Source organism: Centruroides sculpturatus, unplaced genomic scaffold, assembly GCF_000671375.1.
Source record: "Centruroides sculpturatus isolate CEXI.00-Female unplaced genomic scaffold, Cexi_2.0 scaffold93, whole genome shotgun sequence".
NCBI classification, from domain to species: domain Eukaryota; kingdom Metazoa; phylum Arthropoda; class Arachnida; order Scorpiones; family Buthidae; genus Centruroides; species Centruroides sculpturatus.
Window position 1 is genome coordinate 865,264 of NW_019384297.1, and position 25,693 is coordinate 890,956.

Consider the following 25,693-nt stretch of genomic DNA (forward strand, 5'->3'; position numbering starts at 1 on the left):
TAAGAGTAAGGATAGAAGAAATTATTCTTTATTTTAATTATAATTAATTAACTTAATTTAATAATAAATAAATTCTAATGATATTATTTCAAGTGATAACTTGATTAAATGATAATTTTTATATAATTTTATCATTCATCAAATAAACTTCTAGAAGGAAAATTTAACTAAGAAATGAATTAATTAAATAAAAATTAAATTAATATAATTTTTTTTATAAAAATATAGAAAATTATTCGAAATTTTAAGTAACATTTTATATAATTTTCTATTATATCTCCATTATATACATATATCAATAGTATACTGGAAGTGAAGCACATGTTCTGCATTTCTCTCTCTCTCTTTCTCTTCTTTTTTTTTAATGTCAGAAGTATTCAGTTAGAAAACATGAACTTATTTTTACATTCTTTAGTCGTTTGATCTTTTATGATTCACTACCTGACCAATAAAACTTACCGGATCACTACATTGCATCTTCACCATTCCTCCTTATTTTATGACTCGGGATTCTTTTAATGGGACGGAAGATATCGAACTCGGAATAATTTATTCTCAGAAAAGAACAAAGTCTGCTTTCTCTCCATCAATATTTCTATCAACTAAAAACATGTCGACGAAAATCTCTGATAGGCAATCGAAAAAATCTATCAATTTTCTTGAGTTATCGAAGATGAAAAATGCATTAAAAGATCTAAATTATCATTTTTATAAATAAGGAAATTTAGTCAAAAATTAGATTTTTGATCAATTTTTCTCTTGAGAATTTTAATTTTTAACGGAAAAAATAATTCCAGCGATAAATTCGGTTGTGCTTTCTAATTGCAAAATTGGCAAAGATAAGAGATATATTCGCATCACATCCCAAGACTCTCTTTATTCGTTTTGCATAAGCTTTCTCTTGACCATTCATTACAATCTTCATTAAAATACTTATAAATTATGACAAATATCATAAGATATATCATCAGAGAGTGTTACAAAATATTCAAAATTGTCGTATTAATGGCTAGTTTTGAACTCGAAAATATTATCTTTTCTACATTTTAAACTTGATGCCATTTTTATTTTAATATATAAATCAATCCATTACGTTTTATGAACGCGTAGAAAAGGGATAAAGAAACAATAATTTTAACTACTCATTGCTATTCTTCTCGCATCTCTCTCCTATGACATATAAAAATCACTCCAATTCTCAATTTTATCTGAGAAAACGTCAGCAGAAGAATTCCAAACTTACGTGAAATAGTGTAATCTTACATGACGAGTTTTGTTTCCATTCTCACTCCCTTCCGACTGGGGAAAACTATCAATGATACAAAGACGATGACTGGACAATCTCCGAGTAAGACGATACTTCAAACGTATCGATAGAAGTCTCTCGACTATCCGTAGAGAGAAACAAAAGGTGTGGCGAGCGACACGTGATCCGAATGGTTCCAATGGCGTTATCGAGAGACAGGTGACCGGATTCCATCAATCCAGGTTTTACTTTACCTTTTTTTTCTTTGAAGGGGGAATTAACTAAATATCATTTAGGAATTGAGCTATAACGTTTCAATTCGAAGCTGGATGTCTGGCATCCTTCAATTACCGGGAACAAGTGGATGTGTTTAAAGTTTAAAGAGTGGATAGTCTATCAGGATACATTCGATTATGTGTGACTGGTTGGACAAATGGCTGGACCGATTGCTAATCGATAGTCTCTTCCCTCTCTGCCGTGTCTTCGATGTTGTTAGACAACCCGTTCCCCCCTGCATACAGGTGCTATCCAATTCTAAGTACAGTAGAATGCTTTCAACTTTACGAGGGACGAAGTCGGTAGTGGGTAACGTGGTATTGATTCCAATAGTAGTCGTCCAATGAGGGAAAGATAGAAAAACCGAGCGTGGCTATTTTACGGACCGTGTATCCTCTATCAGAGTAATGTAATTAGGAACCGGTGACGTTATATAGCACCAGGTGCATCCGACACCTGCGCTACGTAATTATACCTCCTCTCGTGCAACTGAATTCAACATTTGTAATTTGCAGAGCGACTTAATCAAATTGATATTAAGCTCTCTTTCTCTTCTTTGCATATCGAGTCGAAAGAGGTTCTCTTCTTTTCCTTCTTCGGCATCCAGCCGATTTATCGAAAGCATGATGAATGCCATAAATAAGTTTATCTCGACGTCTACAGATTGATTATTAACCCTTTAATGGCGATCGAATCTTTTGTCGATACGGATAAGAAGGATATCGAACGTTTACCGTACCAAGTTTTTTAAAGAAAATCAATTAAAATCTTCTAGAAATTGAATTAATTCGAATCTAAAGCGATTATTTTAACTGAAGGTTTAAGTTAATTTGTATCCGGTCCTTATACTTTTCTAGTTGCTACCTATAAAACAAGTAAAACTATCTCGACGCATATATTTTTTTTAGAAATTCATAGCATTTTGAAAAATTCACAATAAATGACATCTTCACAATGTCGGGCTGCAATTTTTAATCATATTTTTTTAAAATTTATTTAATTTAAAATATATATTCTCCATCTCAAATTAGTAGTGTCTTGCCCCTGTACATCATACTTTTCCCGATAACAATAAACCGCACATTTAAATATAAAACGTATCGAGGACAGGAGGAAAGAATTTATTTACAATTCTTCTCATTAAAACATTTATAAATGCCTCAGNAAACTAATTATTGTACAAAATCTTTTTTATTAATAAGGGTATATATAAATGTAAGATGTGTAGTACACATTAATTTCAAAACTTTGTCAGTTTTTTTAAAATAATCTATAACTTGTTTTCATTTTCAGCAGGGTATTTAGTAGAAAAATGAATAAAATGGGTCTGGATTGAGCATAGTTTGCAGTAGTGCAGCACAAGTTTGGATTAGTAAGAGTACACTTGTACACTGAGAGACATAGATTGTCAATTAAGAATACATGCGCAAAATAAAAAATCTGGTTGACATTTCCAAAACTATAACATTTATTTTATTCTATTGTAATGAAATTAAAATGATCTTTACTGAACAAATCATATTGTTATTAATGAAAAAAATAATCATGTGATTTAAAACTACTTACATTAAAGTTTGAATTTAGAATTAAAAAAAAAAAAAATAGAAAAGATATGATTGTAGTAAATAAACAATCAAATTGTTGTTATTAATTAAATTTCTAAGATTTTGCTAGCTTTATTTGCATTATTATAGCATTTTAAAATACAGAATGGAATAAATAAATTATATTTTATATCATTAAACCTTTTACTAAAAATGACAAGATAAATATTTTAACAATTATTTTTGTTTCCATTCATATTATCAAAACAGAGTAAATTAGTAATATGTGCTATATTATAAGTAGACAGCAATATATTTTGCAGAATCATGTCAAGGTAAATCTGATAAAGGCTATTCGTTTTTTTGGATTTCTTTTGGAAATGATGAATTGATTATTTTTATCATCTTTTCTTTCTTCTTCTTGCTCCTCCTCTTCCTCCTCTGTATTTTTTCCTTTAATCCTTTAAAGAAAATGATAGTTTTATCTCGAAAATAATTTAAATATAGTAAAATAAACAAGCGTTTTCAGTGATGAAATTGTATCTCGCGTATACATAACTTAATTAAATTGTTATTGATAAATTATGAGTAGCACCATTATGTAAAGTGGCTTTGAATAAACATACTCCTGCAGGATTTATTGACAACCGCAATCGAGTCCCACTTCTCTTCATAATAATAATTCCAATTTTGCACTTTAATCTTTATTATTTTCTATATATAAATACAAAGTCAAAGTTGTAAAATTAATCATAAATCGTAAATATTTTCTCTTTTAACTTTTATTATCCGACTGATGACTATATAACATCTATATAAAGTGAAGTTATTATGTTTATATATGTTTAAATATATATAAATTTATATACAAGATGGCCCTATTATTGTATAGATTAAATTAATCTTTGGTTCAAATAATTTATTGCTTAAAAACTTTGCATAAAATTGCTCAAATTGAGAAATTAAAACGCTTTGTAACTTGCTGAATTGCTTGCAAAAAAAAAGCACGGTTAACTGACTTTTTGACCCTCTTATATATACATATATTTACAAAAATTAGAGTTTTCACAAGGAATTAATACGTTTTTTGACTTAAAAAATATAAAATTTATCTGAAAATAAGATGCAAATATCAAGAAAGTGGAGAAGCTGATCGTAGTTGTTTGCGATGTTTAAGACATTTTAAATGAGAAAGTTTAAATTAATTCTATTTAAAAATAATTAAAAATTTAATTTTTTTTTAATTTGAGAAAATTTATTTAAAACTTTATAAAATTTTCGTTTTAATCAAGCATTTTCTATAGTTATATTCGAATAGAACAGAGTATTATCTGTTATGTATTATATTTGTAATTCCGTATAATAAATTATTCTAATAAATTTTATTAATGTAATCATAATTCTAGTATATAAATTATTAATAAATTTAAAGGATTATAATAAGGCAATTGAGGTATTAAACGTGCAATAAAATAAGGGATTAAAAAAGAAAATGAAAGTATGTAATGATTAATTTATTGTTTACTTTACTTATATGATACGAAAATATTCGGGGATAAAATGATTAAAATGCAAGAGAAGTGACAAGTCGATTTTATATCATAGAGTTATAGCCGAAGGTTATTCATTGATATAACATAGAACAAATTGATTCGGTCTTGTCTCATTTTCTAGTTAATTTGAAAATCTGCATTGTAAGTTAATCTGCAACCTCTGACATAATTAAGCAGAGTGATTAGACAAACGTCAAAGAGATCTTCGTCATTTGTTTCTCATTATCATCAAAAGCAATAAATACACAAATAGATGCATATTCAAATTGAGAAAAGAAAATAAGAGAAGACATTAATAGAAGCCGCTTAGTTTTCCCAAGAAGAGCATTTTCCTGGGGCGGAAAATTAGCAGAAAACTCCAGAGATTTGTAATGAGCCCTAATTTGTCAAGTGTCAGCTAAGAGAAGTGGCAAGAAAAACCAAAATGTTAAAGCGTACTAAGTCATGAATGTTCTAACATAAAACATTCTGCACTAACTCTTAAATATCCCCCGAATGATTTCGACAGCATAACTGATGCGGTTTTACAGAAATCATTTACCTATCTTTAAACGACCTCGTCGATTTAAGTTTCACTTCATTGATGAGGATCGGATGCGGAAAATTCCTTTACCTTAATAAAATCCTGAAATAGCAAATCTGTTATTATTGGGATGAACAGAATTTTAATTATGTAAAGAGATAATTAAGGTAAAGCTTTTAATTCGTTCCCAAGAGAACCTATTGATATTCTAATCCTCTCTCCCTCTCTCTCTCTCCCGTCTCCTCCTCCTCCTCTTGTATGAATATTATAGAATCTAGATGTACGTATGTGATTTTTATCTTAAAATATTCTCGTTAACTATTTTAATTTGTCTTGAAAATAAATTTTTATATGTTAAATGGATACGAATGAATACATTTTTGTTTTTACTCTTTAAGATGAATTCGAAGAGAAAATGTTAATCTAAAGTTTTAAATTTTTAGGTGAAATGACCTAATTCGTTTTGCCTTTTTTTTCTTTTCTCGACTATGATGTAATTAGGTTTTTGGCGAAAGTGGATACAATCATCTTATTCCGGTTCTCATTCCAAGCGAATTTCCCTCGAGTGATATTATCGTATGTACAACAATCATTACAGAGTTAATGAATTCATGTCTATGACGTTGCGTACTTTTCTTTCTCTCATTGTAGCCCCAAGCATGATCAGACATTATAGGGTACATAATATCGACTTTTCTCTTCTTCTCAAAATAAAAAAAGAAACAATAATAATAATAATTCGAGTAAAATTGATAGTCAAAAGTTTACTCTAATCATTAGATTGGAATAGACCAAACAATTTCTCTTGATTTTCTTTTTCAAAAAATAAAAACTAATTTTGTTCTGATACGTAAAATGTTTTATTATGAATACTTTTGTATTGAATGGAAAATATTTTTGGCCAGTTTCCAGCAAAATGTATTTACATGCGTCGATGTTGGACCTGAGTTGATGCCAAACTCAATAAGTCACGTCAGACATCTTACAGAAGGCAACTTTCAACCAACCTTCTGTTGTATATAAAAGAATGTTAGCAATAAAAATACTGTACATAATTTTTCAATTTTTAAACATTTAGTAAATCTTTTTTCCCCTTCTTCTTCTTCTTCTTCTTTTTTTGATATACTGCTTTCATTTTTGAGTGTCTTTTTATTGAAAAAGGATTGAATATTTTTAATATCTTATCGATTTCTACGCTTGATATTTAATAAAAATAAGAAGTTTAATTATTAAATTCGTTTTAATTTATAATTTTATAAACTAATTAGTAAAAATAAAACGAGTAAAAGATTATAGTAAACGTATTCGACGGTGGAAAAATTAAAATTCAGAAAAAAAGAAGCGCAGGAGAAGAAACATAATGATCATCAATTTGGGAGAAGTTTCGGTGGAGGAAAAGATCCTTTCCAAGTCAAATGACTCTTTGTAATATCTTTGATGTTATGAATACCAAACAGACATGACCAACTCCCACATTTCATCAAAAACAGTGATCAGAGCCCATTAACTACACTAGCCCAGTATCACCGGAACAATTTACTTTCAGGGGTCCTACGGGGGAAAACCTGGTCACTAAGAAAGAGAAGGGAGCACATTGGGATGCCTGGAGTGCGGGGACACTGTTCTGGAATAATGGAGGCACCTACCATCAATCTTACCAGTCCAGTGGACCCTGCCATCTGCAGAAATAGCCTATTTCACGCCACATCAGACGTCTTGCACCATTCTTACCCCCAGCACGTCACCTCTCCGATTGTTGGGCCTCGCATAAGCTTCATCTCTAATACTCAAATATATATTGTTTCATCTGGACACAAAACGCCAGTCGTTTGTATTCAGCAGATGACATTTGAACAATATCTCTTTTTTTACTTCCACAGTAATATTACTTTAAGAAAACTAATATAAGATTGCCCCTTTAGATATAGTACAGGATTAAAATAAAAGAAAAAAGATGAAAATAAAGCTTCGAACCGACAAATCAGACCAAAAAACGTATAGAGTCAGGCGCAATCAGCAGTTTGCTGAAGAATTGCTCGTATTTCCAGTTGTAAATCGTAATTGTTCCGAGGTAGATTTTCTGCACTGTATGTGTTACCGGATATTCCATCTTCATTTCTTTCCTAGAGTGATCTATTAAGTCTAAAAGCTCTACCTATCTCCAACAACATTAGATAACTCTTTGTCTAAAGCTTCTCCTTTCAGTCTTCCTCTCATATTTTACAAAAAACTTAGCAAGAAAACTGATAATTCTATATTACTTTTTAAAATATTCATTATATATTTAAATTTTAAAAGCAATTTAATTAAAAATTTAATTTTTATAATTGTTTTAAATAATTTTAAATAAATACAAGTTACAAATAAAATTTATTTCTCCAGAATTAAAAAAATATATATCTGTTTTATATAACTGTTTTTAAACTTGTAATTCGAGTATTTAAAATTTAAATAATACGAAAATTACTTTAAAATATTATTTAAATTATTATTTAATTTTTAAATAACACTTAATATAATCTTTATAAAAACTTTAATCATTTAAAAATTAGCGCCTGTAAATGTACTTTTACTGTTTGATTCTTCAGTTAAACGGTGAAGACGACATTTAGGCGTAATGTATTTTTCAATTGCCTTAAGGGCCATTTGAACGAATTTTAATTAATGCGTGGATATTTTACTTTAAAATACTTTATAAATTAAATAATTAGAAATAAAAATAAACTTTAAATTTTGCATTTTATGCATATAAATGCGACCGCTGGCCTATTGGACTTGGGATAAAGAAAATAATCATCTAGAAACTAATCGGATTAACTGAATTAAATTACGAAGAAAGAATACTAATTAATTATTAAACACAATTTTACAATGTTTATTTTTTTTCTACATTATATTTTAATTCGTTTAACATTAATGAAAATAAATAAATAAATAAATAAGGATAAAACCAATTTTATCTGAATTTTTTTTTAATAGTTATGTTACTAAATTTAATATTTAAATAATTGTATAGAATAAATACAAAGAAGAAATATATAAAAATGTATTCCAGGATAATAACTTTAATCAATTTTTCTTATTATTTGCTTTAGAATATGGAATAATAAATAAAAATTGATCTGATTTTAATATAGCATCATTCAATGTGTGACATAAACGACTTGTGACATATTGTAACATTCTCAAAGGATAAATTTTAAAAGTTTTCCTTTTAAGAGTTTGTTTCCAATAAAAATAACAGTTAACCATTGAGGCTTGAAATTCGGCCAATTCCATCAGATGAAGCTGCACTATAAGATTAAAAACCGAATTTTTCCACTTATATTAGATGTTTTTATCTGTAATAAAAGTTTAGAAATAATTATTTATACCTTTGAGAATTAAAAAAAAAATTATAAAAATTATTATTTTTTTTCTCCGTAATTTAAAAAAAAATTACAGAAAAATTCTCCTTTAAAAAAATGTCAAGCTTAATTTATTATTTTGTTAATAAAAAGATTAAATTTATAAATTGTTTAATCGTTTTTTACATGAGAAATTTTTTTTTAAAAAAATTGTTAAAATTTAAGAATAATTTTTTTAATAATAAAAATTAGAATTTTAACCTGGAAAAATTGCAGAATTTTTTAACAAATTTTTACGCTGTTTTTAATGATTTTAAAGGGAGAAAACTGCATGAATCGAATAATTTTTTTTTAAATTTCGTGCTGTTTTAATGACTTTAAACTGAAGAAAGTGCATGAATGAGTGCTAAAATAATTTTTTATGGAGGAAAATATATAAAAGTATTAATATAAAAAAAAAGAGATGAGAATTTATTATTCGACTTCAAATCATTTTTAACATGAAAAATCAAGAAAAAAAGAATAAAGAGAAACAATAAAGGTAAAAGCGATAGACATTTATTTATTTATCCTGAGAAAGCAAAACATATTTCAAGCACTAATCTAATTCCAGCAAACAATAATTCAAGTTTAGTGTTAAATGGGCGAATATATCTGCTTCTTTCATTCGCATTTTGCAATAGGGAAGAGGCAGAAATGGAAGCATAGGGATGTTCTATGTCCTCTTAGCCATTTCGTAGCAAAACCATACACGTCACGAACACGGGATATAAATTCCGTTGTATCTGTGACAGGACACGTTCTCAGTGAGTCAGAGTGATTAGTTCTGTGCTGCGCGGACCTTTCTGCAATTGTCAGTGCCACTAAGCAAAGACAATAAAGGAAACTGGTCCCTAAAGGCCTCTGGGACATGAAAATACAATCGATTTTGTAATAGGAAAGACCCGTTGTAATCACATTCTGGCTAAGATAACTTCGCTACTTTCCAGAAATGGGATTATTGTGAACGTAGACTCGATCTAAAGAACGGCCACCACCTAGTCAAAGATGGCACATTACTCTGCTTCTACCCTAAGCAAATTATGTTTCTTAAGCCGAAAAATTGCCATGTTACAAATATATTGTCTCATTTCCCTGCTGGAATTGAAGTGAAATGAATATTCTCTGCATGTTCCTTCTCGTAAAAACCAAAACTAATTCTGTTTTCACTAGACGTTTAAGCTCATTTACTATATTTTCGTATTATCAATAAACTAGATACAATTTAATAGAAATATAATTGAGTTTTTACTCTTTTTTTTTCTTTTAAAAAGTTTCCACTTTTCTAACATTTTCTCCCGTGTTAAGCATTAAAAAATTAATTAAAACTTATTATTTTTTAATTAATATTTATATATTTTAAAGATTTAATGACGTATAAAAGTTGTATGCAAGATAAAATACATTAAAACTTTTGAGAGTTGGACATTTGTAGTTCCATGAATTTCCAGCCAATGTAGATAAATGGCCAGTTGTAAAAAGGGTTGCAGTAATGTTAAAATATAGATGTTTGGCCATTCTCTTAAATCAACATAGACTTAGGCCAACAATTTATCAAGTTTTTATTTTATTTTCTCTTTAATTTTAATACATTTTCTAAAAATTTTAATAAAAAAAATTCTTTCTCTACTTTGAAATTCTTCGGATTTATTAATTAATTATTTTTAATATCGAAATCTTATATTAATGTTTAGATTTTTTGTTTAAAAGTTTTAAAATAAAATAAATATTTAAATGTTTTTTACTTAAAATTAGTAGAAAAGTTCTGTTTTAAAAGTTGAAATTTGCTTTAAAACTAAGGAGAAAAATAATATATTTTTTTATATTCTAAATTTAAAAATAATGCTTATTTATCATTTATAAAAAGCTAAAAAAAATGTTTTTTTACTTCATTCGAGCGTGAATTTTATAAAGATAACTTTAGATTTTTCTAGAGAAATATATCTAAAATTCTCTCTTCTTCTCTATGAAGACCGATCGCTATACAATTCTATAATTTTTTTACCTTAAAAACTTTATCGTTTAAAAAAAAAAAGAATTCCGTTTATAAAAATAAAAATTTAATGTATTTTTTTTTCGAAAATTTCAAATATATTTTATAAAAATTGTAAGAAATTTGCAATATTTTCTCCCTCTCCTCTCTCTCTCTCTTTCTGCAAAAGAACACGAGGAAGAGTAACTTTGGAGGCATTGCGTGATTTGAGGATATCAAAAATACTCGTTATTATGAATTGTAGCTCAATTGTTTTCAAGATGATTATCACAAAATAATAATTTAACATGTAATTATTCTGCAATAGAATTATCAAGTTTTCATCATATAAATCCTTTTTCCTTATACATAAATAGTTTCAAGGCTTTTATGTGTTATCACTCATTAATTAAATCATCATTTTTTTCCTTCTTATTCTAATTAAGATGAGGATGGAAAAATTACTTCTCGGAGAAGCTTTAATTAAACAAATAGGATAATTTGATATATTAACTTTTCCAACATTTTTTTTTTCTTAGTTATCAAAAGTAAAATCCTTGTTTGTTGAAGTAATAGAGGTTCTCCTGCCACTTCCAAGTAGTTTTTTTTAAACCTGAATATATATAAATTCTGCTTAATTTAAAAATAGTTGAAAGTGGCAGGAAAATCACTCTATATATAGAGGTATATGGCCTATATATAAATTAGAGGAGCAGTAGGATAATCCTTTTAAAATTATCTTCTCTAACTTAGAAGGATTTTATCTCATAAAAAATTTCTTAAATAAAATTCAAATATATAAATTTATTGGCTTTTAAACTGTTTTATACTCGTTTAATATAACTTTTCTCTGCAAATTTAATTAAATTTAACGTATAGAAGAATATAAAATGGGATAAATTTCGTTGAAAGAACTGAGTTTCCTCCATTAAAAACTTTAATTATATTTAAAATATTATAAATAAAACTTGTAAAAACTGTAAAAAAATGAAATTATTCATTAATTTTCTTAAAAATTAATCAATAGTTTTTGATTTAAAAACACATTTTTACTTTAAAAATCGATTATATATACAGTATATAACATGACGCATCATTGATAATTTCATCATAATTTATTGATTTATAAAGAAATGATCATTAAATAAAATGAAGAAGAGCAAAAAAGAGAGGAAATATTAGTTTCAAAGTTGCAATAATTTACTTATTTGAATGGTCAAAATGTAATTTTTTTTTAACTTTTCTCTTAGTGATGACGATGTCATGATTGACTAGAGTAATAAAATCAGGATGACTCTCATTGCTTTTAATAAACAGCAGCTCTTCATCTCAGATTGATTACACCCATTGGAACACATTTAAGATTGTCTCTGGATATTACAACACGCAGTTTTCTTGTTACAAATCATATAAAAAAAATATGTTAACCTGTGAAATGTATAGTCATCATTGAAATGACTTTATTACCTTGACTCTTTATAGTTAAAAAAAGTGATGATGCTTCTTTAAATTTGTAAGAAAATCGTACGTTATCGGACGTATTCTGTATCGAGGCAGGGTTATAACTCAAAGAAAACGCTTGAATTTCTCATCAGATGATAACAAACACGCTGGTGTAACATCTGCTTGAAATTTTGATGAGGTATAAGACTTAAAAAAATAAAGGGAGAAGAGTAGGAGTGGCAGAGGAAAAAATGAATATTGAGAAAATTAAATGGGCTGCGAGTGGTGTGATGACGAAGAAGGAAAGAGAGAGGAAAGATATCTGATGTGATAATCAACTTTTGGTTCATCCTGGGGCAAATTCTGGTTAAATAGTTTTTAAAAATGGAGAATTTAGGGCTCAATAAAGGCTCGACTGACAATTCCTGCAAGAAAAACAAAACTTACCCCAACGAGTCGTATGCCTATTTAATACATTCGGCTTCGTATTACCACTTCGACTCTTAATGACGTTTTGCGTTCGAGTTGAACCATCGAAATATCATCTTTGGAGTTCCGCAAATTGTTCTCTTCCATTCCCGGTCGTCGTCATAGCAACGCCTTCTTACAATAGAAGTGGAGTAATATGAATGCAAGAGACTTAAGAACGAGTAGAGTGCGCATCACGCTTCTTCTCATATTATGTTTGTACTGGAAAAATATTTTAAATTTCCTAAAAATTGCCAAGTCCCTACCACCACCTTCTGCCATTAAAGCCATTTACTGCACAATTAATATATCTTAATAAGAAGATTAAGAGAAAGTATGATGAATCACCTTTCTAATCTTAATATTCTAGTTAGAAAGTTCGAATAATTTTTTAAGATTGTTTAATATTTTTATCTCTGTTTATATCTAGTGGAAAGGGAATGTTTATCGATAGAAACGACACTTATCTACAATTAATTAACATAATCCTGTCATCGTTGGCGTATTATCATGGATGGGCTTTTCGTATTTACTCAACTGATGAAGATTTATCGACTGAATCTTTTATAAAATCACTCTTTCTCTATTATTAAGCGAGTTTTATAAGAACTGGTAAAGAGAAGTTCCAGCTTTATTCACTGAAGTCTCTTATAAATTTATGAATCGCCCATTCTCTTTAGATAAAAATTCATTTATTAACGTGTAAAGATGAATTTTTTTGAAATAATTACGTTGGTGTCCATGTAAAATTTTTACAGCTATATAAAGTGGAGTGTTGTTAGAAGTATATAAATAATTCTTCATCTCTCTAACGGCATTACGCTTCAGGCAAAAGTCACAAGTCTCGATAGAATTTTACAAAACCCTAGCAATTTTATCGTCTCTGCTAGAAACCAACACCATCTTCAACCATATTTCAGGTGGGGATGAGATGTTGTCAGCGACATTGGACATTATTTATGGTTTCGGAGACACGTGTTTGCGACACAACTCTCCCGACTGCAGTCAGAAAACACGCATCTCAGTCATCCTTGGCATCAGAAAGTAGGTAAAAGATTCTTTACCTCTTTGTCGAGGAAGGAAAATAAAATGAAGAAAAAAGATTACAATTGCCAGAAATGGAAAGAAAAATCACTCGTTAGATTAATTTAAATTCTAGTGTTTTGCCAAACTTTTCGCATTATGGAGTGGGTAGAAGATTCGCAAGACAATCAGCAAAACTATGCGAAAATAACGCTTTTGCAGGCTCCGTTATCGCTAGTCCAACAGATATGAAAGTTTGCCGCCAGCTTGCCATCGTAATAACGTCAGACTACACCTATAAATAACGGTAACCGTTTCACCTCAGCATGCAATATGTACAACGAAATCTAAATTGAAATCGTACTTTTACAACGACGTCTGCCTCTGCCACATACTTCATCCGGGGATGCAAACTCTGGCAATTGGTATGGTCCGACTCTCTCCATTGATTCCAACGTTAATAACATCGCCCGCTTCTTTCTTATTAGCAGGGCAGATGTACAGGATTGCTGCTAAGTCCTGAGGCGAGCCTACGTCATTGTTGTCTTGCTACTACTCTTATTAGGACCAATGTTTGTATTGATGTTTACTCTGACGCACTCTCCTCCGTCCTGTTTAAACTTCGAGCATCCATATTATCACTCTCCTAAAATTATTTATTAAATGTATTACATGATAAGTCAATCCGTTTTTGCTTTATTTTCATAAATTTTATACATATAAAAAGAGGGATTTTTTTCAAAGAATTCAACCCAATTCTTTTTTTTTCTTCTATCGCTTTACATGTTCTAATATGCGTAACATCTGTTCCGGCTTGATAAATAAAAGTATCATTTTTATAATTGAATTACTATTTTGTTTTGCTTCCGTGCTACATTCCTTTAACGAAAATTGCTTTTTTAAATATATTTAATATTAAATAATATAATATTTTTATAAAAATCATAAACAGAATTAAGCGTAGTTTGAAAATAGATGAGGAGGAGTGATAAGTAGTAGTCATTTTTTCATCTAAGTTGAGTAAATATAACTGAGAATTAAGGCTTTGCATTGAATTATTTACGATATTTACGAAATAAGAGTGGAAAAACTAAGCGAAAGAAATTCTTAGAAACATTCGGAACGTCGTATTAAATCCGTTAATTAAGATTATAAATAAAATTGATCACTTTATAATTTTCGCTATGATTTGACAAGAAATTATTAATTAATTGGCTTCTCTTTAGAAACAACAGACATATCAAAATATATTATTTAGAATGTGACGTATCGAGAATTATTTATAGCAAAATTTCTCGATTAATAATACAATCGCAACTTTGATATTTGTCAGAATGACTCATACTCAATAACTCTCACCTGTGGTTAAGTTGGAGCCACATGGGACCGTCTTTCTCGCCTGGTGATACCCTGTAGTGCGACCTTGTAACCACATACGGGGATTAAATGCTTCAAACTTGTAAGCGAAAGCCTTCTTGCGAAGATTTCTAATGGAACAATTCCATTTATTAGATCGAAACATAAAAATTGATGTAATTGTTCCAAAGTTTATTTACGTTTCTCCCTTAAAACTACATTTAAATCGATTGAATTTTCGAGACTTGGTAATTTAAGTTTGTTCTTCAACAAAAGACAAATGTTACAATAGTCCCGTGAAATTTAACTGTCGCTCGAGGCTCGTTAAATAAGTTTAAGCACGATTCGACTCGGCCCCTGTAAAAGTCTCTTCTCCTTTAAACCGATGTGTTAAACAGTGAAGAGTTAAAGAGGAAATTTTGTCCTTAAATTTTTTTATTTTCAATTTTATTACGAGGAAACAATGATATATTTTATTGTTAAATGAAACTTCGATGAGTTTAGAATTTAATAAATAAACGTTAAAGTAATTCTTATTAAAGGTCATTTATAATTTGTCAATAAAGCAACTTTTTGTTAAAAAAAATACGCCAACTTCGACTGAAAGGTTGGAGTTAAAATACTTATTTTTTACGTCTAGAAATATAAAATTTTGCGAGATATTTAAGAATTTTAAAGAGTAATAAAGGAAAAGTTCATTTTGTTTTTCTGATAGCATTACTTATTCAAGGAACAACATTAATTTATATCTTACCCCATGGCAGCTGCTTGCCTTTCTCTAACGTGTTTGAATCACAAAAATAGGAACAGATTCCGTTGCTTAAAGAAATGACTGGCGATAACTTTGCCGAATAGACGAAGAGCAATGCAAGCGGAAAGACCCAATTTAGAAAAGCCTCGTTCGATCGGCTCCAGAGAGCGACGTGATCAATATAACAGAGGAATATATTGAGTTTTTTCGAGGAAAAAACCGCCAGTAAAGAGGATTTCTCTCTACTCATGAACGTTAGACAATTAGAGTTAAATCGGGGATCGTCTAAGCTATACGTTACGCAATACACCCCCTACAAAACTTTACCCTGCATCATCATCTAAACATGATTATACTTCAAATATTAGAGATATTGTGTGACTTTTTGATCAAGATTTATCTCCCTCCCTCTCTCTATGCGTAACCCCTTCTTGTCAATAGAAGTCGGAATTAGAAACTAGATTAAAATATTCATCATCAATGTTTGTTTTCTAAATGTGATGCGGTTCTCTGTTAGTAGAAGGATATCCATCTGAGAAAATCGAAAAATGAGTCACGAGAGCATGAGTCAACGTGAGTCTCGGTAAAATCCAGGTAGAATGGATTCTGATTCATCCGACTTAATGATGACTAAACGATACACTTCATCAATAATCAGCTACGTTTGTACATTAAATTCGAATCTGTACAAAAGATTTCTGTCGAGAAAAATGTTTACATCTTTCCCCCATAGTTCACCACTAACTCGGCAGAGGGCAGCACTTAACCCAAGTTTACAGTATAGGGTCGTAACGAGTAGTCGGTCGACACAATTAACTCAGAAAAATCCGGTTGCGGCGGCGAATAGTTATAAATTATGCTAATTACGCACTAAAAATGGGTGAGTAGTAAAATTATTTATATAGAAAATGCTTTCAGCTTTCGAATAAAATGTATTTCTAACAATAAAACTTAAGAGATATTTTTAGAATGGATAATAATAATGGTATAAGAGTGGATAAGTTTAGAGTCGTTTAAAGTTTAAAAATGCACCGACGTAGCCCAACCCGTAACGTAATCTTATAGTTTATGATATAAGTAAGGTGGTAGAGAAGAGAAAAAGTTACCAGATCCATTGTTTTTTACTAGATTTCGAGTTATAAATAGGTGGGACGATTGTATAATTGGATATGGTGGATAGTAAAGTTTAAGTTGGGATGTTGCGGTACCTTATCCAGTCTGTGGGACTAAATAGAATTTACAGAACGGTAGTGTCGGATACCACATAAAAAGGTTGTTATATACTCCAGATATCACTGGTCAAATTGTCCAACAAGTCGTTTGCTGTACATTTTATTGGTTCGGTTTTATATCCGGAGACATACGTGATTTCACTACTGCTATCATTACATCGGAAGGAACAAAGGATTTTTTTTTTTTCAAAATTCCTTTATTTATATTGTAGTAAAATATATTTCTTGATTACAAGATAGAAGAGAAGTAACCGAATTGTACAAGTCCAAATCACAATCACTCTTCTTTCTTTATTTATCGGATGCTCAAGTATGCAAATTATCTAGCAGAGAAGTCGAACTTCTCGAAAGCATAAACAAAAGAAATGTGGAATTTAATTTCGCTGATAATTTGTCCTATTTAACGATGCTTTCTCGAGAGTTTTCTCTCACCATTTTGTCGCATTCCTAAAGAGAAATGCAAATCAATCACGTGACTAAGCTGAACCCTTTTTTTTCCTTTCTCTTCCTCCAAAGGAGAGAGAGTTAAATTCACAAACTGTCACGAATGTTTTTATCAATTCTTAGCTTGTAACATTCATTTACGTATTCTCGTATGTATCTACATACTTATAAGAGATTTTAGCAGCTTGTACTCTTAAATAAAAGCGAAGAATATCTGTTGGTGGGGTCATCCATCTTATCATTAAAACCTGCTCTTTTCTCATTGACCGGGTTAAGGTAGGAAGAGTCGAGCAGGGGAGAAGTGCACGTTGCCGCTTCTTAACTCGAGCGAAACGACGATTTTTGCATAACGCCACCCAAGCGCGCACTCACTACGACATTTGCATTTGTGATGCGTGACACCCGACCCATCGCACACCTCGTGGAGTCCTCTTCCGCCGAAATAGTTCGCTTAAGGGGGATCCAACGGTCATCAACGTTGTATTAAACTAGGGTATAGGAAGAGGAGGGGTGAAGCGGGGGGTCCGGTGTGACGTCGACGTGGTGCCTTAGCGCCAGGTGCTAGTCGAATAACACGGTACGGAACTAGAGAGACGACGCGGAGGGAGACGGTGTGTGTCGGTCGGTGATTTTATCGCCGAGTGGCTCTACGACTTGGCGCATTTTGTTAGACTGTGAGGTTGGAGAGGTTGTGTTTGGGATAGACGTCGACCACACTTTACGTTGTGTTTTCTTCTGTTTTGTAATCGGTTTTCTGTTTCTTGTTCGACATCGTCTGTAGCAGTGAGAAAAGTCTTGGAGGAGAACCGATAGCTGGACATAACGAGAACCAAGAACGCCACTTCAAGGTTAGTATCCCAATATGGCAGGTGGTAGATTTAAGTACGCTAACAATCCAATTTTCTTCCGTCTCCTTCTCCTCACCTATATATATAATTGGCCGGCCGCTCCCGAATTTAAATTAGGAACCGTTTAAGGATGACCACGGCAGGAAGTCATCCCCGTTGAAAAACACATAAATAAAATTAGAAAAGGCCATCCTCTCTGGCCTTTTTTCCTCGATTGGTTAAAGACGAGTGCGGAAATATCGTATCGTTGTTGGAGCGAGGAGAGGCAGTTCGATATCTTTTAACAGAAAAGCCCCGACAGCACATGGTCCGCCATGTTGTATTGTCGTGCAGGATCATTAAAGCGTTTCTTAGTCTGGTCTATACACTACACATCCACACTCGATGTGACGTTACGAATTTTTACACCGTTAACGCGTGTTTCCTACACCGTCCTCTCGTCCCGTTATCTTTAAAAGGGGCGAGGAAAAGAAAGCCGTATTTTAAGTGTTGTTATACCGATTGGTTACTCCTTCCCTCGAGCCGGATAATGGGAGCAACCCACTTGGAGAAGTTTGAACTAGTTAAAGTTAGTCGATACTAGATGTAATCGAAGCACTGTGTATGGCAATAATTCTATATAAATAACGGCTCCTCTATCCTCTCCGCACGCTCCCCTCTATCGGGAGAATGGGAAGAACCCGAGGTTTGTAATCGGAGCAATGACGGCTTCCCAGCAGCACAAGGATGTAATGCCGGGTATCGGGCCGTGTATCGAACAGAAGGACTAACGTCTAACACATCATTTACTCGTCCGGAGATGGTTAAAATGGGGGTGGAAATTAGCCGAAAGCCTCGTCCTTGCGGGGACGTGTTTTGCGATATTTTGTTGATGGACATAGATCAATGTTGATGTCGAATGTTTGGCTGGTTGCTATAGGCAACGTTCGTGTTGACACCGGTCACACAGCTAGCGGGTTATTCACTCAACAAAATGCGAACGATCCTGGAGTTTATGTCGCTCCCTGTCTGCGCATGATCGCCGCCAACGTACGCGTACGTTCGTACTACGAGGAAACCCGAGGGGAGTGCCGAGGAATGCACGTTTGGCCAACGGTTCGGTCGGGTGCCGTTTTAAACGGGGTGGCTGGCAATCGAAACTGGATTTAAAGCGCTTTGATTAAAGCTTAAAAGGGACGACTGCTCGCGCGTGCAGATTGATGACGTTTGCGGTGTTTAGAACGGGACCACCTGGAACGTGTCTTATGGCGCAGCTGCCATTGTTTACCGTGGAAAATCGCTTTATGGCCGTCCACGTGACCATGTTTAGTTTGTAAATGGTCATTGTCTCCGACACGCGGTATGCCACTTCTCCCCCCCTCGAATTAACGCGATTCGTAGGAGTAGGAAGCGCGTGCGTGTGTTTGTTTTCAAACGATGTTGAGTTGCATTTTTTCCTGCTTTCTTTTCCTTTCGACAGGTACAAACATGAATGGAATGGACGGGAATCCAGGGGTCCAATTACAACAGAACGGCACGCTTCACAATTCCGTACAAGGTTCGTCACCGGAGGATAGCAAGACCAATTTGATAGTTAACTATTTACCGCAGGCAATGTCGCAGGAAGAGATTCGTAGTTTATTCTCTAGCATCGGCGAGGTGGAATCGTGTAAATTGATCAGAGACAAAGGAACAGGTACGTAACTGAATCGACTTATTCTTCGGTCCTTCGTAGGACGTACGTTTAAAACGGTTATTTCGAGAATATTTACCCAAAAAAAAGCAAAGCACAAGCGAAGTTTAGGCTGAGTGCCACACTTAAATAATCAAAAGTAAGATTTCTAAGAGATCTTTGCTCTCTGAAGACGATAGACGTTGTCTTAGAATAGACGAAATTGTCATCAGTAGACGCTTAATATCGTCTAGATGAGATCTAAAATAGAATTTCGTAGTAAATTCGTATCGTTGGAGATTGGAGATAATAACATAATCCTTTTCACTACAAAAACATCGCTGTAATAACATCCAACGCGGCCAATAAACAGTGTTTCTATTTACGGATCTCCGTGACCTTAGCACATCTCGAGCGTCGGAAGGAGGCGATTTATTTCCAAATTTAATAATAATAATAACGTTTTTGTGTAAAACGCCGACTTTGCACTTTGGGAAGAGCCTATCTGGCTCTGTCATTGTTTCCAAAATTATCCAAACTTGTTCTCTAAATGATCCTCATTCGACACCACTTTAAAATTTATGTCGAGGTTAGCGGAGCTTTTTACTGCTTCGGAGACGAGAAAATTCGTACCTCGACGACGGCGACTGTTTGTTTTTTTTTCAATAAAAAAAAACTGTTTCTCGTCCGTCCGTCCGTTAACGGAAGTACATCCCGCAGATCAATCAAATCCTTGTCCCGCAACGATTGTGTAACATTAAGTACAAGTTTGAGTCAACATATTCATTCGAAGGGCTTATCTGCACACGCGACAAGGAGAGGGGATCTACTATACAGATGGAGAAGGGATCAGCCGTCTATTGTGTAGTACACGTGGCCGGAAGGGAACATATGTTGAATCACGTGACACGAGAGCCGTCACCTCCAGGTGGTGCCGGCCTTTTGTCCTTTCGGGACTCCCTAATTGCAACCGACGACGGGGCGTCTCCCCAACCGGTGGTCTTCGAGGGCTCCCGCGTTTTTTTTCTATCCTCTTCCTCCTCCTTCTCCTCCTTTTCGGGTTCCCCGGTTTAAACAAAGCCTCCCCGATCCCAGCGATAGGGTTAAGTGAACTAGCAGCTGCGTTGCCGAACTGCACGTGACGTCTGCCATGGCCGGAGAAGGGCTTCGGAAACCTTGCAAGTGGCCACCCTCTTCCCCTCCCCCTCCAACCGATGGTTTAGGGTGTCTCGCGCTTGCGCCACCAGCCGAAACGGGTGTAGTTTTTCCCTCTTATCCCACGGAGTTACGCTTTGCTCCCACCGGAGGTTTTTTTTTTATTTTTGGAGGGGGAGAAATGAAAATTGGTTTTCCTTTTCCGATGTGTATCGCGTATAAATTAAATTTGGAAAAATTTAAACGTTCGGAGGCGGGAGTCGAACGGAGGAAGAACGAGAGTCTGACTACTGACTAGTGTGGTTGCGAGCGAAGGTTTAGTAGTAAAATTGGTTATGTAACGGAAGGTGCTAAAAGTCGAGTTACGACGAAAGCGGAAAACTCTCGTCAGCGCGTAAAAATGCAGGTCCAAAGATACGAAAATGAAAAAGGAAAGTAAATTTGGCAAGAAATTTTAATTGTGTAATTGTTTTTGTTACAGGTCAGAGTCTAGGTTACGGATTCGTTAACTATGTTCGGTCCGAAGATGCGGAGAAAGCCATAAATACACTTAATGGTTTGAGATTGCAGAACAAAACCATCAAGGTAAGGAGCCGAAAGTGCCGTGTCTGCGTTACCGAGTTACGGCGGTCCGATTGTCTGTTCCGTTGTTGGTACGTCACTCGATTTCGGGAGAGGCCACGAAGAGTAGGTAAAGGCCAACGTCCTCTTAGATTCCGGCGAAACATGCATATTGTCCTTCTGCCGTCATCTTCGTTCCCCTCCCGAAGCTGGGGAGAAGCAGACGCCGTTGTCATGGAGACGGAGCCGACCTTGCTTAGTCGCATCTGCCAAGAATCGATTTGCCACTACATCTACCTCAGCCAGTCGTAGAACTGCCTCTTGACTCCGGAGCGTCGTTTAAAATAGCAGCGCGCAACGTAGGAAGGGGGTGAAAGGCGATGACGTAGGCTGGCAGTTCGGGTTCTACTTTTAGCAAGAGAAGTTTCGTTCATAAAGCGGAGCTCGATGGAATTCCCGACGAGGTTTAGAGTAACGAACGATAAAAAGTGTGACAGCGAAAACAGTTTTGGCTTTCTGCCCCCTTTCCTCCGCCGCACCATTCGAGCATTCTGGTTAAATAGCCCGCAGTATACGATTGTTAGTCTGCCAACTCCGCCAGTCACAGTCACGTTACGCCACTGGTATGCAGCAAATGAGACATTGACGTATGTTTCCTCCTTTCCACGCGGAAAAAATGCAAACAAAGACGACTCCTCACCTGTCATGCTGGAGTGACGCGAGGACGAAACGAGGGAGAGAAAAAAAAATTATGTTCGTGTTTTCGGATTAAAATAATTAACGTAACTCTTACGGGATTTAAAATTTTTTTCCTGCTTCGCTTTTTTGCTAATTGGAACAATTAAACGTTTAATTAAAATCGCGATTTATCATCTCCCCTCGAGTGATGCTGGAGCGATGAATATTTTCTCCCGTTTCGCGCGTGATGCTGTGTTTTATAAAGGCAGAGACGAAAAATATACGCTTAAATTCATTACATTTATGTAGATTAGCGCGCCTAAGATCGATAAATCGCGTTGCATATGCGACGAAACATTAAAATCTTGCTCGTGATGATGATAAATTTGTAGAAAACGTTGGACCATTAGTAAAACGTAACTCGTAATGTTTCAGGTATCGTACGCTCGACCGAGCAGCGAAGCCATCAAGGGAGCTAACCTTTACGTCAGTGGACTTCCAAAGTCGATGACCCAACAAGATCTGGAGGGATTGTTTCTACCTTTCGGTCGCATCATCACTTCGCGCATCCTCTGCGACAACATTACAGGTAAGACATCATCAAAAAGCATTGGATAAATCCTAGCGGCATAGCGAGAACTGATTGGATGCTTCTTTTTTTTTCTTTCCTTCTTGCAACGCCTGCCTTTTCAAGAGGTTGACGTTCTTTCTTCTCCCCCAGGTCTTTCCAAAGGCGTTGGGTTTGTTCGTTTCGACCAGCGGATCGAAGCCGAGAGGGCCATTAAACATCTACATAACACCATTCCCGAAGGTGCCACCGAACCTATCACAGTGAAGTTTGCCAATAATCCCAGCAACAACACCAAAGCCATAGCACCACTGGCTGCCTATCTGCCTCCCCAACGCCGTTTTCCTGGTCCCATTCACCATCCTGCAAACCGGTTCAGGTATATTCCTCTGTCACCAGTCTCCAGGTACGAGTACAACCCGTCTCCATATTTCTGCATATTCGTCCTCTTCTGTTGTTTACGTTCCTTCTTGCTCTGTTTTTTTCTCGGTGCCGAGGCCAAGCAACCAGCATCGATGATTTTGTTTTGTTATATAAAGCATGTGGAAGTTCTTTCGCATTCTTCGGGATGCGAACGTTGATTTTAATATATTATTACGTTCATTCTTATGCAGAATATAATTTTTTGGTATTTTTTTGGTTACCTAACCGAGTTATTATCTAGATTTTTGCCTTTATATTTGCTTGCAGAAAGTTGAGTTAGTTTCATTTCTTTGCCTAATTCCAGAATGATATAAAAGCCTTTATTTAACCATTTTTTAATATTAAGTCTCTCTCTATATATATAAATAAATGATATTATATATATACTTTATATACATGCATAATATATATATACATATATAATATTTATATATATAAAATAATTATGAAAATAGAAAAGAAAAAAAAAATTATATAAATTTAGTGAATTTTAAGAGTGTTTAATAATTTAAATTGTTGAAAACAATATATATATATACATATATATAATGTAATTGTAATGTGAACTCGGGAAGGAGAAGGAATATGGACGAATTACCTGGAACATGGAGACAGAGTAAAGTACTTGATGGTACCTGATCATAAATTAATCAAAATCTGCATCTCGTTTGGCTGATAATAGAACAACCTCTCTAAAGATTAATCGTGTCAAATTAAACAATTCAACAAACGAGATACAGCAGGTAAAAGTTAATTTAAGTGCGCGTATTCTCTTATTTAAAATATCACGAAAAAGTCGCCTTCACGGATAAACAAGTTCTCTTTTTCTTTTTTTTCTCTTTTTTTTCCTCTGTTGATGTAGGTACTCGCCTCTGGCAGGTGATCTGCTGGCAAGTCCACTGCTTACAGGAACGGCCATCAACGGATCCGGTTGGTGTATATTTGTATACAACTTAGCACCGGACACGGAGGAGAACCTGTTGTGGCAATTATTTGGACCATTCGGAGCTGTTCAGAGTGTCAAAGTGATTAGAGATCTGCAGACCAACAAGTGCAAAGGATTCGGATTTGTGACAATGACCAACTACGACGAAGCAGTGGTTGCTATACAGAGTTTGAACGGTTACACGCTGGGCAGCAGGGTCTTGCAGGTCTCCTTCAAGACTAACAAGTCCAAGTCCTAAGTGCAACCTACCTCTTTAACCCCCGGGACTGCGAAGCTGAGGTGTGCAGGAAGAGGGAGCGTGATTTTTGATTTCTACGAAGCCGCCGCGAGATCTTTAAAGAAAAATAATAATAAATGAAGAATAATTAATTAAACATCCGAATCCCCTCTTCCCGACCACCTCAGTCGCCTCCGAAAACTGTCTGCCTCACCGAATATTGTCGGATGGGTGACGTTCCACGAAATTAAAAAAAAAAAAACAAAAAAAAAACAAACGATACCAAGGTCGGGAGGACACATCTCTCTAGTGTTTTTGAGCATATAGATCTCTTGTGCTGTTCCTCCAGCAGAAATATCTGCTAAAAAGTCATTATTATTATTATTTTCTTTATTTATTTTTTTGTTAGCTAATTTATCTTTTTAAAAACCAGGTAGATGGTCCGGTACGCCAGGAATTGTTAACGAAAAAAGTCAAGTTAAAAAAAAAAATAATAATAATACTCCGCAGGGGTTAGTCTTTTTACTTATTGTTAGAATCCCATTTATTCCGACTCCTCCTGCAAGTTTTTCTAGTCACAAATTTTGACCTGTCGTACCTGGATAAGTTCTACCTTTTAGTCAATTAAGAATATTTTAACTTATATATTTGCTAACCTATATAGTTGTAATATATACATATATATATTATTATTATAATTATTATATATATATATAATGTAACGCAAGAAGTGTTTACTTGTATTTTCATTGATAACAGTTGATAGTAGATAGACCTCTCCCCCTCATCCTTAGTTTAATCTTTATTTTATTTCTGTGTGTGTTTTTTTTTCTTTTGAGTTTTGCACGAACCGAGTTTCGTTCTTGTTTTTTTTATTATTATTATTATTATTTTTTGTTTTAATATATATATTATATTATAATTAATTAAATTAATTTCTACGTTTTTCATCTCTCTCCTTTGAGACATTTCTTTTTGTATGAATTTTTTTGTTTAAAAAAAATATATATATATTAAAAAGGTCACATTTTTCACGATTTTGGTTTTATTTTTTTCGTTTATTTTTTTCTTTTGTTTGCATTTAAAAAAATAATCATCATAAATTAACACATGCATGTTAATTATTATTATTTATTTATTTATTTATATTTATTTAAATTAACGTTATCATTACTGGCATAATGGGGAATACGGAAAAATGGTATGCATGTTGATGTATGATAAATGGGGAACATGCACAAAAGATTAAAAGTGCAAACAAAAGCCCCACTACAGTCACGTCACACATCATCGATTGATCGATTTCAAGGGATACTTTTAAATAAAGTGAGCCAATTCTTTCAGCCACAATCTCTTCAAACTTCCAGGAAAAATGTCTATTTTTGTAAAAGATCGAGAAGAAGCTGTTGGTAGGGCAATTTTACGCAAA

At 33.4% G+C, this 25,693-nt stretch overlaps 1 protein-coding gene across 6 annotated transcripts; it reads left to right on the forward strand.

Annotated features, from left to right (window-relative positions):
• The first annotated feature begins 16,367 nt into the window (after positions 1 to 16,367).
• LOC111628441 (ELAV-like protein 2) lies at positions 16,368 to 25,267 on the forward strand. 6 transcript variants are annotated; one of them, XR_002757218.1, is made up of 7 exons: positions 16,368 to 16,421; positions 19,525 to 19,740; positions 21,353 to 21,456; positions 22,546 to 22,699; positions 22,805 to 23,084; positions 23,677 to 23,844; positions 23,964 to 24,105. XR_002757218.1 is itself a non-coding variant. In XM_023372262.1 (6 exons), the coding sequence occupies exons 1-6, from the start codon at positions 16,418 to 16,420 to the stop codon at positions 24,283 to 24,285; spliced, it is 1,080 nt and encodes a 359-aa protein (XP_023228030.1). In that variant the 5' UTR covers positions 16,368 to 16,417; the 3' UTR covers positions 24,286 to 25,267. The 6 variants fall into 6 exon arrangements, 5 of the variants coding, with proteins under 5 accessions (XP_023228030.1, XP_023228166.1, XP_023228232.1 ...); XM_023372262.1 differs by lacking the exon at positions 23,677 to 23,844 and having other exon boundaries at positions 23,964 to 25,267; XM_023372398.1 differs by lacking the exon at positions 23,677 to 23,844 and having other exon boundaries at positions 22,805 to 23,057; positions 23,964 to 25,267.
• Positions 25,268 to 25,693: the final 426 nt, after the last annotated feature.

What these genes read in the sequence shown, in the direction of transcription:
- LOC111628441 (XM_023372262.1), top strand. An exon ending in TGCAGAACAAAACCATCAAG is followed by an intron (nt 21,457 to 22,545) that starts GTAAGGAGCCGA and finishes GTAATGTTTCAG; the next exon opens with GTATCGTACGCTCGACCGAG. An exon ending in CCTCTGCGACAACATTACAG is followed by an intron (nt 22,700 to 22,804) that starts GTAAGACATCAT and finishes TGCCTTTTCAAG; the next exon opens with AGGTTGACGTTCTTTCTTCT.